Source organism: Apostichopus japonicus, chromosome 4, assembly GCF_037975245.1.
Source record: "Apostichopus japonicus isolate 1M-3 chromosome 4, ASM3797524v1, whole genome shotgun sequence".
Taxonomy (NCBI): domain Eukaryota; kingdom Metazoa; phylum Echinodermata; class Holothuroidea; order Aspidochirotida; family Stichopodidae; genus Apostichopus; species Apostichopus japonicus.
In genome coordinates, this window is record NC_092564.1 from 7,018,840 (window position 1) to 7,033,610 (window position 14,771).

The 14,771-nt window shown below is 37.4% G+C and overlaps 1 protein-coding gene across 3 annotated transcripts in view; it reads right to left on the minus strand.

Annotated features, from left to right (window-relative positions):
* LOC139966299 (coatomer subunit zeta-1-like) overlaps positions 1 to 14,771 on the minus strand; it is a 35,267-nt gene that overhangs the window by 3,106 nt on the left and 17,390 nt on the right. The window contains exon 8 of one of the 3 annotated variants that reach the window (XM_071969151.1): positions 5,514 to 5,534. The exons of the other annotated variants lie outside the window; for them this stretch is intronic. Within the exon in view, the coding sequence (XP_071825252.1) occupies positions 5,514 to 5,534 (21 nt within the window). The remainder of the gene's footprint in view (positions 1 to 5,513; positions 5,535 to 14,771) is intronic. 3 annotated transcript variants of the gene reach the window in all.

The window sequence follows — 14,771 nt, forward strand, 5'->3', positions numbered from 1 at the left end:
GCTTTAATACACAAAATCACTAGAAAGATGGGTGGGTGGGGAAGGGTGGGGGGGTGGGCTCACTGGGCTGTGATCACTGGGCTGTGATATGTTTTATAAGACACACCAGCTAGAAATTTCATATCTTCTTATTTTTGGATGAATGTCCATAACATCCTTCCAAGTTTAGACTTTGGGATGATGACAAGTAGCCTACTTTTCTCAAACCATCAGTGATTACCCAGTGGGTGGGTGTGTGTGTGTGTGTGCGGTAACTGCGAAATGTTGCATAAGATCTGGAGGTTATTTCAAACTTCCCCCCCAAAAAGTACAAAATGCTGAATACAATGCTGGCAGTTGCAGACTCCAACCTTTAGAGGGAACATAATATACTCCAAAGAAATAAGTCTCAAGTCTACCAGGATAGATACCGTTACATCATAAACTTCAGGAAACAAAAACGGGGTCATGTCCAATACCGTTAAGTGAAAGGCATTTTGCTCTACATTAATGTGAAGGATATGCTTCCACAGTTTTGAAAGACTGACAAGATCAGTTTCAAGAGTCAAGTGCAGATGTAGGCGAGGAGCGGGTCGATGGTAAGCCGTGCGGCCAAATGTTTTTTTGTATAAGACTAACATCTGGCTGGCTCGCTCGACTGCAACATCTTGTTTTATGCAATACATATTTTGACCTTTTCAATGCGTCATCTGCAGAAATTACAAATTGACATGTTTTAAATGACATCAATGCAAGAATGAATGAAACCAGGACTGCCAAAAAACAAACAAAAATGAAGGAAGGAAGGAAGGAATCAAAATCATGAAATTTGACATAATTATAACTTCAAACATTTTATACATTCAGTTAACATAGTATAAGCAGTCATTTTCATTCAGCATATACATGTTTCTAGTTATCATTTTTTTTTATACGTGAGCAAGACTATAATAGTTAAGACATAGCAATATATGGAGATAAGCAGAAATACTATACGTAATGCATATAATGTAAATCAAAGTGTAAGCCCTCCTTACAAGAAAATTCTAGATCGAGGTGACCAAACTGAATGGCTAGCTTCTTGGTATCCGCAACCTACTTCAAGAATACTGGCAAATGTCAGCCAACACCCCGAGGACCAAGATATCGATTACAGAACACTAGCTAATCCATGGTCGTATTTGGTTTTTCTTTGGGGGGGGGGGGGCAGTCAAGATAATAATTACATTCCATTTCATCAGACCAAAGCTAATTTGCATATTTCTGTGAACAGATCTCCAAATTATCTTGCTTGCAACTTTCCACTTTTTACTAATTATTTCTTGTTTGTGAAGGATATAAGTGAAGGACATGCATTCTTTTGTTCATGGAAATGCCTTTTCCCTTCAGATATACCCTTAAATTTATGCATAACTGTGGAATAATGAATATGCAAATCTAGTGCTTTGTTAAATTTGAATATAGTTTGAATATTCAATTTAATTTCAGGTTCTTCTGCTGCATTACTAACTCACTGTAGTATTGCCGAGGGAGTTCCTGCAGGTGTAGTAACACCGAGGTGATTTGGTTGTCTCAAACCACAAACAAGAAAAAACACACAACTTTTGCATTAAAGGGTGTGAAGACTCGCGCAAAAAGAAACGTCTAATGCCGGTAATCTGACCTAGTTTCTAATGAGGTGTAACAGAAGTGTTAGACACCACCATCGATCCCAGAAAATACACACACAGCTTGCTACTGTCAGTAATTAGAGACTAGTGAACAGTCAGTACACACAGCTGCGGTCAATACTCACAGCACAGTGTATAAACGATACAGCGATGGACATCTCAGGTCCAGCTAAAGATAACAAGGTATCACGTTTCATTACTGTCTGCATTTTGTAAGCAACAGAAAGTTAACTTTTTCAGATGGCCGCACAAGGTTTGGGGCGAGTGTTCAATGCCTTTAAACTAGTAGGTATTGCAAAAAAACTTGGCTCCATACAGGTTTAATTGTAAAGAGGGCTTTGTTATTAATGACAATTTCAGTGGAGAGAAACAGATGGTACACAAAGTTATTGTTGGAAGAGTTAAGTGAAAAAGGACTAATGTCCTAGATTAGCTTAGAACAAGTATTAATAACCGGTAATAATAAAGTTTGTCATTGTTACATGCAGAGATTAATACATTAGTATCATGTAATGCAAACATACACACCACAGAAGAAAAAAAGCAAAATCAAGGAAGGTATTATATTGCTTTATAAATGCCATTCACTACAAATGCCATTAAAATATTACATAAAATACTAGGAGTTGAATGATTTCATCAACAATAAATCACAATCTGTGAGTAATAATTTGGGTGACAAAAAAACAACAACTTCAATTGGCTTACTTTGTTATCTAATTATTATTTTTTTATGATAATATCGATTACAGTACTTCTGGTGAAATTATCAGACAAAAACAGCTAATTGAGTAGAAAGAATTGCTTGGTCTCATCAAAATATCTTATCCTCAACTCAACTGCTGGTATTTAAACTGGGGGGTCACAACCCCTTTAAGGGTCCCCAAAATGTTTCAGAAGGTCACCACAAATTGAGAAAAGAAAGAACCAGAGCCAATATTTTTGTGAAAAAAAAAAAGTGGAACACTCTTGAACAAATAGTTTAGTTCAAAAGTTACAGAATATAAAACCGTTTTGCAACTAAGCAGCCTCGCATCGTATATAAATTTCTCAATTGTGAAGGGGGTTCCTCCCCCAGTAGCTATCTTTCCCAGGCCAAGCCAAACACCAAGATAATCAAGGTGAAGAATTTGGGTCACCAAGGACGGAAAGTTTGACTACCAGGGCACAACAAACTGATACAAACACAACTCTTGTAGCTGGCTGGCCCTTCTTGCTCTCATTCTCCCTCCCTCTGGTTATATGAGTCTATGTGAAAGAGATCACTGCAAAGAACAGCTTCTCCGAAACCCATTAGAAATTTCTAATTCCATTTGAGGGATACCACAGGTCACATGATCCTCTTGAACCACAAGGCTGAAGACTTGATCAAGTCTAAAATATGATATTATCAAGCAATATATATATATATATATATATATATATATATATATATATATATATATATATATATATATATATATATATATATATATATTGTTTTGCATGTATTTCATTCACTTGTTATATACTGTCTATTTTTGCATAATGGGGGCGGGTTATGCAAATGCCTTTTCCCAAAGGTACTTAAGTTCTTAAAATGACCTATTGATGACCTGGTCCCCTATTTCGTTGTCAACACTGCTAACGTTCTACCACGAAAGTATGACAAGGAAAACACAGAGAAAGTCAAAAAGGTTTCAGATCATAGCATCATTTACAACACTAAATGACAGGACACCTACAGCTGTTTGAGGGAGTTCTCCATCACAAAGATACCTGTAAGTTATAAGATGATGCTTGCATTTGTATCCTCCCATACCAAACACTGTGCATACGGCTGTCCTGTATTATATACAGTAGTATACAGTAGTGGTATGCACTGGTCTGCCTTGATTCCATCATGCTCATAGGTTTAACAGCCAGAGAAATAGAATTACACCCATTCATATTACAAATTACATGCGGGATGCACAGCTGCTACTTTTGGTGTTTTTTGTTTTGTTTTTTCTTCTTTCTATTGTTCTGCAAAAGTCACCATTCTTCCATTGTGCAATACATACAGATGTCATGCAAATAGGCCTCCAAGAAAGCCTTCCCCCCCCCTCCCTCCAGGACCAATTTGTTTTCTTTGCATACATACAGAAGCTGTGAGGAGACGAACGGCTCCCTCTTCGTGTCAAGTGGGTGTGGAAAGAAAGAACACACTTTCACGGGTGAAGATGATATTAATTATCCTTTATACATAACATTAATTAAAATAATTTATGTATTCATCTTTCATCAGACTAAGAAGCTTCTCGTGATATTAAGAAATATGAAGACAAACTATCAACATTTAAACAACTGGTGATAGCTGGTCCATAGCTCGTAAAGTAGTATATAACTATTTTGAACTGGACATTGGGGTCTAGGCTGGTCACAAAGCAACGGAACCAATTCCAAATATTGTCAGAAAAAAGAATTCTGTTTGAAAAGACTCTCCAAAGACAATTTTGGCCTAGACTTTTAAGGATTTTGATGTCAGTATTCAATTTGTGTTAAGAAGACCAAAAACAGATTAGAAGCTTACAATACACTCAACTGTCTTCTTTCACTATTTATGTCGCACCATGACATCTCAAACCTAAACATTCTCGCCAAGAAAAACAACAACCAGCAAAAAAGCTGTCCAACTACGTAAATTCATTCTCGCCATTTTAGAGTTAAGTTATGAAACATTTAGCGTCAACCTGAAGATTTTGTTTTTTAAAAAGCTAAATTCGTCAATTTGGGATGCACTATTTAATGTGGAATAAAAGTACAAAGAACGCATTGACCATAGAAATGTGCTCCTACGCCCGTACACATTAATGTACCACTATTACCACTGAACCCATTCAAACCAATTCATGCTGGTTTATTATTTATCCCAAACAGTTGTTACATCCACCACATTTCCTTCCACCACCGCGATTGTTAATTTTATACAAAAACAATCTGTCTTTGTCTTTCAGAGAGGATGCCGACACGCCCACAATTGTCTTTCTCATTCCAAGAAAGTGACATTCTCAAACATTGTATCTGAAGGACCTACCGTACCTTCACTTTTAGACTCAGTGATCATCAAATAATATTCTTTCCTATTTCTTTCCTATATTTTTGGGGGTCCATTTCTTTGAAACTTTGACACAAAAGTTTTGATTCCTTGATGCAAATGTTAACATCATTAATACAATTATGGTGGAAGAGGTAATTGTCAGGATTAAAATGCAATTGTAATTGGTCACAACAACTTTTTTTCTCAAAACTTTTAATTTTTCTGAAGACAAGAGCATGACCTCTTTATTGTACTTTTTTTATAACTTAATTCTGTTATATATTTTTTTTTGGAGGAGGGGGGGGGGGGTTCTGAAAGGACCTTCACATTAAACATTGTTAGCAACATTTGAACCTTTACATGAAAAGTTGCTCTTTTGAAAAACATTCCTTTACTGTGAGTAAAAATCCGGAAGTGTTTTTATGATTCATTCACCAAGTTCCATTTCAAATTTAAAGATAGTTTCCTCTACTAAGAAAGTATGATACTCCCCATATTATTATGTCACTATATCCCTGTTTCCCTTCCCCTTTCTAACCCCCCTGCCCCCTCCCCCATGGCATTAGAAACAAACTTCTCATATTGTTCTTCATAAGGAGTTACATACGTTGCGTCAAACTTAGCTTGCAAAATAAATCCCTTCTGCCTCCCTGGATGAGATGAACACACAGAAAAGAATGATTCAGAAATTCTCATGAGAGGTCTTTCACAGATGTGTAATATGATGAAAGAATGGTTGTGATGTTTCAAAGAGGAGAATTGTATCCAAAAACAAAGAGGAAAATATGACACAAAAATAAGAATACCTTCATAGTGCGTTGTCCAACCTTTAGGAGGTTAAAAAGGAGGGAGAATCAAATATAGTCAATCAGTTCTCAATGATTTGTATCTCATAAATAGATATATTAATCTTCTCTTCTATGAAATTTTATATTTGCAAACACATGCTAAGCACACCCTGTCCTTCTTTCAATTCAGGACTTATAAGTTCACTGGCTCTGAGGGGGGAAGAACAAGAATTTGCTAAATAGATAAATGAATTAACGTAAGAAGAAAAAAAAAATATGGTAGAAAGGATAAGAAAAATAGAATCCAGTTAACATGACTCATGAGCATAGACCTTCACCTTAAACTTGTCTCCCCCCCATTTTTGGGGGGGGAGGGGGATGAGGGGACATTCTAGAATTTTGCAAAATTTGCACAAGATATGCAATAATTCAAATTAACTTATGATGAAAATAGGTTTTTTAGATGTCATGCAGGAAAGCTTTCATGGAATACACCTATGAGCAGCACGGTGTGGTATGCAAGGTAATAGTCCGAATGATAAAACCATACAAAATCAGAAACAAAACTACAAAACGCATAAAATGGTACGGAAGGACTTACAACAGAAGTTTTAAAACTCAAAACTCCCTTCTTGTATTGAACATTTCTGTGAAAAATCAGCTGGGGAACCTCCATTTCTATTATGTAATTGGAGGAAGTGGGCTTAGTAATGTTTGTAGGTGAGGGGTGTAATGAGGGAGGCTACAACCCCACCCACCCCCCCCTTTTTTGAGCAATTTTGTCATAGCACAGACAGTGTTTTTATGCATAATGGTCCATATTTTGGCAAGTTTTGTAGCAATATTGAATAGGTCTGAACTGCTCAGAATATGCTGTACGTTTGATTGACATTGTGTGTGTCCTGTACACTAGGAGGTTTCTTTCTAATAATGTTTGTCGTTGTCGGGATGGGGGAGCTTATCCCCCATGATTTTTCTTCCTGGGTGAGGAAGACCCCCTCCCGAGGTAAACAACATTGTGCCCCTGGTGCGAACTAGACACATGATCAATGTCTGTTGATGTTTACACCTGACTTCGATCGATGGATGGCTAACAGAAGTTAGGAACCTTTCAGAGAAAATATCGGTTAATTGGAGATGTCGGGTGAGAATGATGGGTGAAGGGAAAAGTGGGTGGGTGGGAGTGAGTAAAACCATTCCAGGGTTTACCAAAATAATTGCTGACATTTTGAAGTGACAGTTACTTTGTAACAACCATCCATAAATGTGCTTAGTTTAATCTGAAGTTCAAATTTTGCAAATGAAATTCACAATGTTCTGTACATACAAACGATTTTGTGGGTTTTTTTTAATTATTATTGAGAGGTGGTTCACCTCACGCTTAACCACCGGCCTGTTATACTTTGATACAATATTTTCCAATTAACCGACATTTCTCTGAAAGGTTCCTAACCTAATACTTCTTTTCCTACACAGAACAGACAACAATAAAACACACTTAAATGCATTTAATGTCCCTTCTGTGAAATGTTTGTTGCAAAGGTTTTATTTAAGAAGAACACACATAGACAGCGTGGCCTTCACATAATCTACCAGGCACCTACCCCGTGGTGAAAGACAAACCTATTTATTCGCTCTATCAGCCAACCATTGATCAAAGTCAGCTGAAAGGAACAATGCCGCAAATGTACATGGAAATGGCGCGACTATGTAGGTCGTATTTCAACACATGCAGTTGTGTGTGTGTGTACATATAAAGATATATAAATATCTCACTTTATAACATCGATTGGGCATAGATTGGGCATGTTTAGTGCATCGTTCAATTAAGAAGTTCTTTGGGAGATATGTTGAGTATTCAAAACGGTTGCACCTGGATTCTTAACCAAAATATGATCCAGTTTTTTTCCACAAAACTTCACAAGATGATCTACAAAGATCTTTGTTACTTCATGCTTCTCATAAAACAATGGTCTGCCTGATGTAAATTGATCTGAGGGCCATTTATTTAGACTTTACAAACTCCAATGTAGCACAACTTTAATCTCATCTTTCTGTTCTGCAGGCATGACTACATAACTTAACAAACCATCCTCTTTAATATCCTGACACTGAGATACTTTATTCATGAATAATTGACTGTAACCTTTGACCTTACCAAATCGTTTACAAATTTTTCACTAAATTTTGCACCTGTATTTTGGTTAAGTCTAATTCTCTACTATCAGTGTTTTTTGTTGATGTTGTTAATATTTCTTCCTATCCTCATCGTGTAAATGAACCTCAACTCTATTTTTAGCATCAGAGGATCAAAGTGAAATAAACCAAGGCAGAATCCTATGACGACTTTGGGTGAAGGATCTGTCTTTTAGCGTGACATACTACAAACTCCTGCTAAATGAAGATCAGTCCGGTGGGGCATTGCTCATCCCTCCGACGAGACGAAGGCAGCGCAGAACCGATCTTGCACGCGCACTGTGAGGGCAATTCTTTTGGGTCTGGCTCTAACGATTTTCTATCGTGACAGCACACGCACCTTAAAGGTGCGTGCCGTTTACACGTTTAAACGTGTAATCGAACGAAACATCGTTTAAATGTTTAATAAAACCTTATGAACGTTCAAACGAAACTATGATATCAACTGAAAATTAAATTATTGGCAAAAATCGCGTATCAATTCCTGTGTTTATTTTGTCTACTACGCGAAATAACAAAACAACTTACGATCAGTCGAATCATAAACCGCGAACGTAATCCTACTTTTGTCCCCCAAGCCCCCCAAAATGTATCTGGCGATATCAATGGCTTAAACTTGAACGCTGTTATCCTTTTGTGAAAACTTCCTGATTCGCGGCACAAGTGTACTTTATATCAAGCCGACAGCGGCGGCGCAGATAATCAAGTCAATGCATGTTCGATCGAAATGATTACAATCCCTGTCCATCACTTTGAACTCTCCGACCAGACAATACCGGGTCGAATACTCGACTTTGTAATAGCTGTTCAAATACATGATCAAAGGAAATGTATCGATTGGAGATCGTAAAAAAAACTCTGAAAATCAGTAGAAAAATTACCAATTGTGTACGAAAAGTAAGTACACCTTTCAAATTTTACGAAAGATCCAGCAAAACACTTTCGAAAAATTCACGCGAAACTGGCAAATCGTGCTAAATGCAACTAATGTCATGTATACAAGGCTCTAGTACACCCATTTATGAATAAAGCGTAAGACCACATCTAGTGTTAAGCGGGGGGGGCCATGAAAGCCATGTAAGGTGCCACCTTTCATGGCTTCCTGCTATGGAGTGAAACACCTCGGTTTTTAGGGTGTGTGTGCCAAAGAGAGATGGAACAAAGTAACAAGATAAGTAGGTCGGGGGATTTGTTCTTTCTTGCCCACCAAACAAGCTAGCTCCTAACTACCCTGCTCAATGACATGTATGACCTTTTGGAAGTATTTACTACTACAGCTGATGAAAGTCATACTGTAACAGCATTATAAAACCAGCAAAAGTCTCATTTTATAACATGTAGACAAAGCATGTGGAAATCCATGGCTCACACAACAGCTGACTACAAGCACTCTGGTTCCACCTGTAGTTTTCACTCCGGTCACGTGGGAGAGAAAGGAAGAGGGGAGAGGGGGACCATACGGTAAATGTACTGTTGCCAAGGTGACAAAATTTTATGGAATCCAATAGTCATTAACAACTTGCACAACATTCGTTACGTGAAAGAACCCCAAAAGGTCTTCTGAGTGCAACGACCGACAAGCTGATAGAGGTCGATATAAAGGTTTCCACATACTGTAACAGCATTATACATAAAACCAGCACAATTGACAATTTTTAACATGTAGACAGTCATGTGGAAATCCATGACACACATAGCTGGCTACAAGCACTCTGGTTCCACCTGTAGTTTTCACTCCAGTCACGTAGGAGAGAAAGGAAGAGGGGAGGGGGAACATACGGTAATTGAACTGTTGCCAAGGTGACAACATTTTATGGAATCCAATAGAGTCATTAACAACTTGCACAACACTTGTTACATGATAGAACCCCAAAAGGTCGCACAACACTCGTTACGTGATAGAACCCCAAAAAGGTCGTCTTAGTGTAACGACCGACAAGCTGATAGAGGTCGATGTTTAGGTTTCCACACTTCACCGAATTAGAGGGCAATTTCAATCATTAAAGGAGAATCCAGTTAGGCTGCTAAAAGTTTCTCAAAAACGCAAGCGACAGTGACATCGTCAAAGAGGATATTCAACTCATTTCCAAAACCATCTCTGCCTAACTGCCTACACTCTCCTAACTCCCATCTTTCTCGCTGATAATTCAGTAGAATACAATTCTATCGTACACATAATTCTATCATACACTATCTATGGTTTGCAGTGAATACAAAGGGACCTGAAATGTGGGAGAAACCATTCCTCCAGAGGGATGAGTAAATGAATGAGTATTGACTGCACTAAACATTATCGAGAAGCAATGGTGAAACCGAAACCTCTTGTCTAGATGAAAAACTATTTATCAGCCCGCCTTAATTTCTCAAAACTTGCATAATCATGTGATTATTCTTTTGTAACGTACATACTGTACAGGTATATAGTACAGTATCCTCTGATATCAGTCTACATAGTGTGAACATACTTATGAATGCATAAACCCGAACCACACCATATTATAGTTATGTAATTATCTAAAGCCATGAATGAACTATAAAATGTTTCCATATCACACTCCCCGATCGAGAAATTAGCATCAACCTCTACCCATCGATATTATTGGTCTCACATTTTTCCCCAAAAAATCTCTTTCCAGAGGTCTCACCCTCAGATGTCTCTTTGTTAAGGCAGGGAGGGGGCAGAAACCAAACTACATACATATTGAAGTGACCATTTTATTTGAGATTCTAGCATGTTTGGGGATAAAATACCGATGACCTATACAGGAAGCTGCTCAGGGATTCTGGGTCTAGTATATACTTGTCATAGCATATTGTACATGTTTTTGGCACAAATCAAAATCCAAAGCATCATAATGAAATACTGTAGGCCTTGCAACAACTCTATTGACTTTGACATACAGACCATTACAGTACTTACTTTTCATATTTAATAAATAAAACGCAAAACATCAATAACAAAGAACACAAAGAAAGAAAAAAACAAAAGAACCAGAAAAAGAGCAGATGCCTTTCCTCAACACCCTAACACTGTCTGAACTCTTTGCGATCACCATGGCAACCAAACAAATCAAATCAACAGCATGGTGGCTGGCTATAGAATGCAGAGACTGGAATCGTCAAACAAAAAACAGCCATAACTGAGTGTATATTGGCGAGATCAATGTGGCTTTCAATTCGGCAAGTTTCAAAGCAAATCAACCGTTTGAAAATGGAAAAGTAGACAGGTGATTGGTCGATTGCCACAGAGGTCACGATTATTGTTATCATACAAACAAACATAAAGTGAGAGAGAGAGAGACTGTGGGGTTGCATTTCTCAGTTGCCACCATTTGTGAATGTTATAGCTCTGTTGCAGTGTTTAGTTTGGATTTTACGACCAACCCTCTCCGACATTTACCACACACATACATACGTCTCACATACAAATAACCATTGCACACATACTGTTGTCAATGTTGACAGTTAGTGCGTGGAAGACACTGTCGCATGCCAACAATGGCGAGTTCTACATGTACACTATAAAGACAAATAATGTATCTGCATCTATGGGAGATCAGCAATTCTGTTAATGAATGGTTTCATAACCATATTTTAAAATTTATGCTTATATTTGTTATGTCACTTGTGTTAATACCTTTATCCTTCTCAATGACTGAGGGTAAAAAGAAGAAATTTCTTCACAATAATGGAGTGCATGTTGGGAAATATTTCTAACAATTTGAAGCATGCTAAAACTACTGATCTGTACTGGATTCAAATGTACAGCTTTACTCTTCTGGCTGTTGAATACATACGACAGATGTGTTAACAGACTCATGTTAGGCAGTAATGCCCACATGTTGTTGCCTAGGAGTGTGCAAAACAGTAAAACCAACAGAACTCATGTCAAAAGTGTCACAAACAACTCTGCTTCCGATCAGAATTAAAATATTTATTTGTGGATCTCTTTTAATATTGTGTAAAAGTGAGTGGGCCTGACGTTTCGATCCTAGCAGGATCTTCTTTAATATTGCGAGAAAATAAAGTGAGTGGTGAGAATGACTGCTTGTGACTCGATATTGTTTGTTTACTTATATGTTTCTGGTGCCTGTATTTAGGTCGATACTGACAAAACTACAGGAATGTTTTTGCCATGGTCCTTTTTTTCCATCACACTCATGTTCTCAACAGATATCCCCTTCTTCATCACAACTGAATACAGCAGATATCCTCTTGCTATCCAATCTCACGAAAAACTCTCACGATGACAGATAACATTTACAAACAGATGTTTCACAACGGAACAAGAGATGGTTTCGATGCCTCTTGAATACCAACACAAGATATACTCTTGATGCCAGAGAACATAAGCAGGGATCTCCATGATGCTTATTAATAAACAATGCCCCCTTCCCCCTTCCATTGCCATGACGACTAAACTTATCAATGAAAATGTAATTGCATTTATGACTTATCAATGAAAGACAACTATCTACTTGATGCAACATCAATGCAAAACAGATATCCTAATATCTCGTCAAATGGGGTCCAAAGTTACATTGATATTTGGTTACGTAGCAGAACTAACATGAAGAAGTATGATGCCCCCCCTTCCCAACCCCCACCAACATGGTGGGGACATTTTGCTTCTCAGAATATTCTCACTTCAGGCGCATTTGTGCTAGTATGCAGGTACGGGCTCTAGCAGTCGATCAGGGTCAAATGGAATTTCCAGCATATTCACGATTGTCATGAACATATGGCTATTGCAGGGTATTGTAAAAAAAAAAAAGAAAGATGTTTATAGCGACAATAGAATCAATTACATTGAGGATTTTTAAGCTTTAAGTAAACCTTTCGGGTAAAGTAACATGTTGCAATGAGCTATAAAGCACTCACTGGTCTCTACCAACTTAAAAAAAAACAAAAAAAAACTCAATACCACTTTCAGAGAACATGTGTACGCAGCTGATGGCGCTCTTCCAATAAATGTCAGAGTAAAAGAAATTCTGCGCACCTGTTTTGAATGACACAGACTAAGGACAGGTTTGTATTGTATCGATGCATCAAAATGGTGATAAAAACTATTGTCTCCAATATTAAATGGCTCAAACTTTGTGATACAATCATCCTATAGAAATGTTTAAGACCGATCAAATTGGATTTGTGACTACTGAACCTTGGTTTTTATGCACCATTCATTCCACTTTATGAGACTGAATTAAAGTCTCAATGTGGGTCTGCCAAATTTTTAACTTCGACCTTTTACAGCTTTCTGTCCTAAAAGCTTTAGTTAAAATGACACTGTTCTATGCAATTTTCATATTCATAATCATTAAGTTATCTGTCGTTAAACATTTTGAGCCCAGATTTTTGAATGAGTCCGTAGATTCTACAAACTTCAATCAAAATTTGCAAGCTCTGCCCAACAGATCATGCGCCAGTCAAATCTCTCTGTTTTGTTCACGACCATTGGGCCTGTGTGCTAGCCTGTGGTAGCTCTCTTCTCTTGAATAGTATCTTTCTTTCGGTCTTACCGATGTAGCTTGCGAAATTGTGTCATTTCCTTTCATTGCAAGGAATAAACAGGTGTTTTCAGACGTTTCCTCCGTGAAATTGGGTAAAAAAAGTGGACGATACGAGGATATGTAGGTTACATTTGTGTAAGGAACATGTTGATATTGGACGGTCGCAGTGATTTTACGGTAAATCGTTCGCGCCATAAGGGCAACAGAAAATAAATTTCTTTCCTGTGATTGCGACAGCTTTTCTCCATTAAACCCACCTGGTCAGAGTGCATTTAGAATAAGTAACATTGAAACTGCTTTGGAAGTTTGTTTTCCGAAATTCATCAGCAAACACGTATTGAGACTTAAAGCAAAACTCTTGCAAATTTACCATGTGCAGTACTGACAAAACATTCTAAAATTTGCTTAGTCTTTTACCCATGACTAGGAGCTGTTTTGAGATTGGCAAAAAGTCCTAAAAGTTTTCCCCAGATTTATCACATATTAGAAAAATTAATAAAAAAAACATTTAAGATCACAGTTGATTTAACTGACGACATAATAATTATCGAGTAAATATTAATGAATTTATTCCGCTCAAAAATCTTTCAAGGCTCAGAAGTTTGTCTGCACATTTCTCAGATTTATAACAAATACTTGCCAATTTTGAAAATTTTCAACTTTTTTGTCAGCCTTTGACAAGATGTTTGAGTATTGTTAATATAATAGAGTTCATCTTTATTGGACTTAAGTGTCTAATAACTATCATATGAAACCAAATGCCAGTGTAAGGCCATGTTAACAAACTTTTTATATTTCAGTTTCAACAAAACACCATCTCCATTAACAGAAAATAAAACACTGTTAATAAGTACCGAAAACCGTCAAACTTTCACACACATGAGGCTTGATGATGTCATAGTTAGACTTGCTCAAGCCTACTGTCTCGTGTATGTTAAGGGAACATTAAAACTGTGATATCTCTTAAATATGGAACAAAATTTCACTCAGCTGTTTGAGGAAGTTGTTTATCTATCGCATAGACCAGGGTTTTCCTAACTTTATCCCCCCACGTACATCCTAAGGATGTCAGAGTTGTCCACGAACCCCCAACTTTTCGAGACACGATCTGAGTCATTATTTTACTATAATACGCATGCATAACAGTGCTTCGTAAAAGATCAAGTTCATAGTGTAATATTGAACTGGTGTATCTTGTTAAAACAGGCTAGTGACTGCATGTTGTCACTCAACAACACTTTTCAAGCATGAATTTATGCTAACTTTGCTTTGTGTCGGGCAAAATGGAGGTCATCTGGAATTTCCAAAATAATAATAATTACTTTGGTCAACCTTTCAGTTACTTTCTCAGCTCTTTATCTTCACGACGTACTGCCATGCGTACACTAACTTCAACAAAGTCATGCGGCCTGTGTCTGTTTCATAATTAAGTTATCTATCACATGCACGGTACGGTACTACTTTGGCAACATATGCATATGGAACGCGAAAAGAGTTTGTTGATAGGTACGACTTTTGTACATTACTAACTTATATGATATATCAGATTTTAGTTCAACAAAAAGTACTC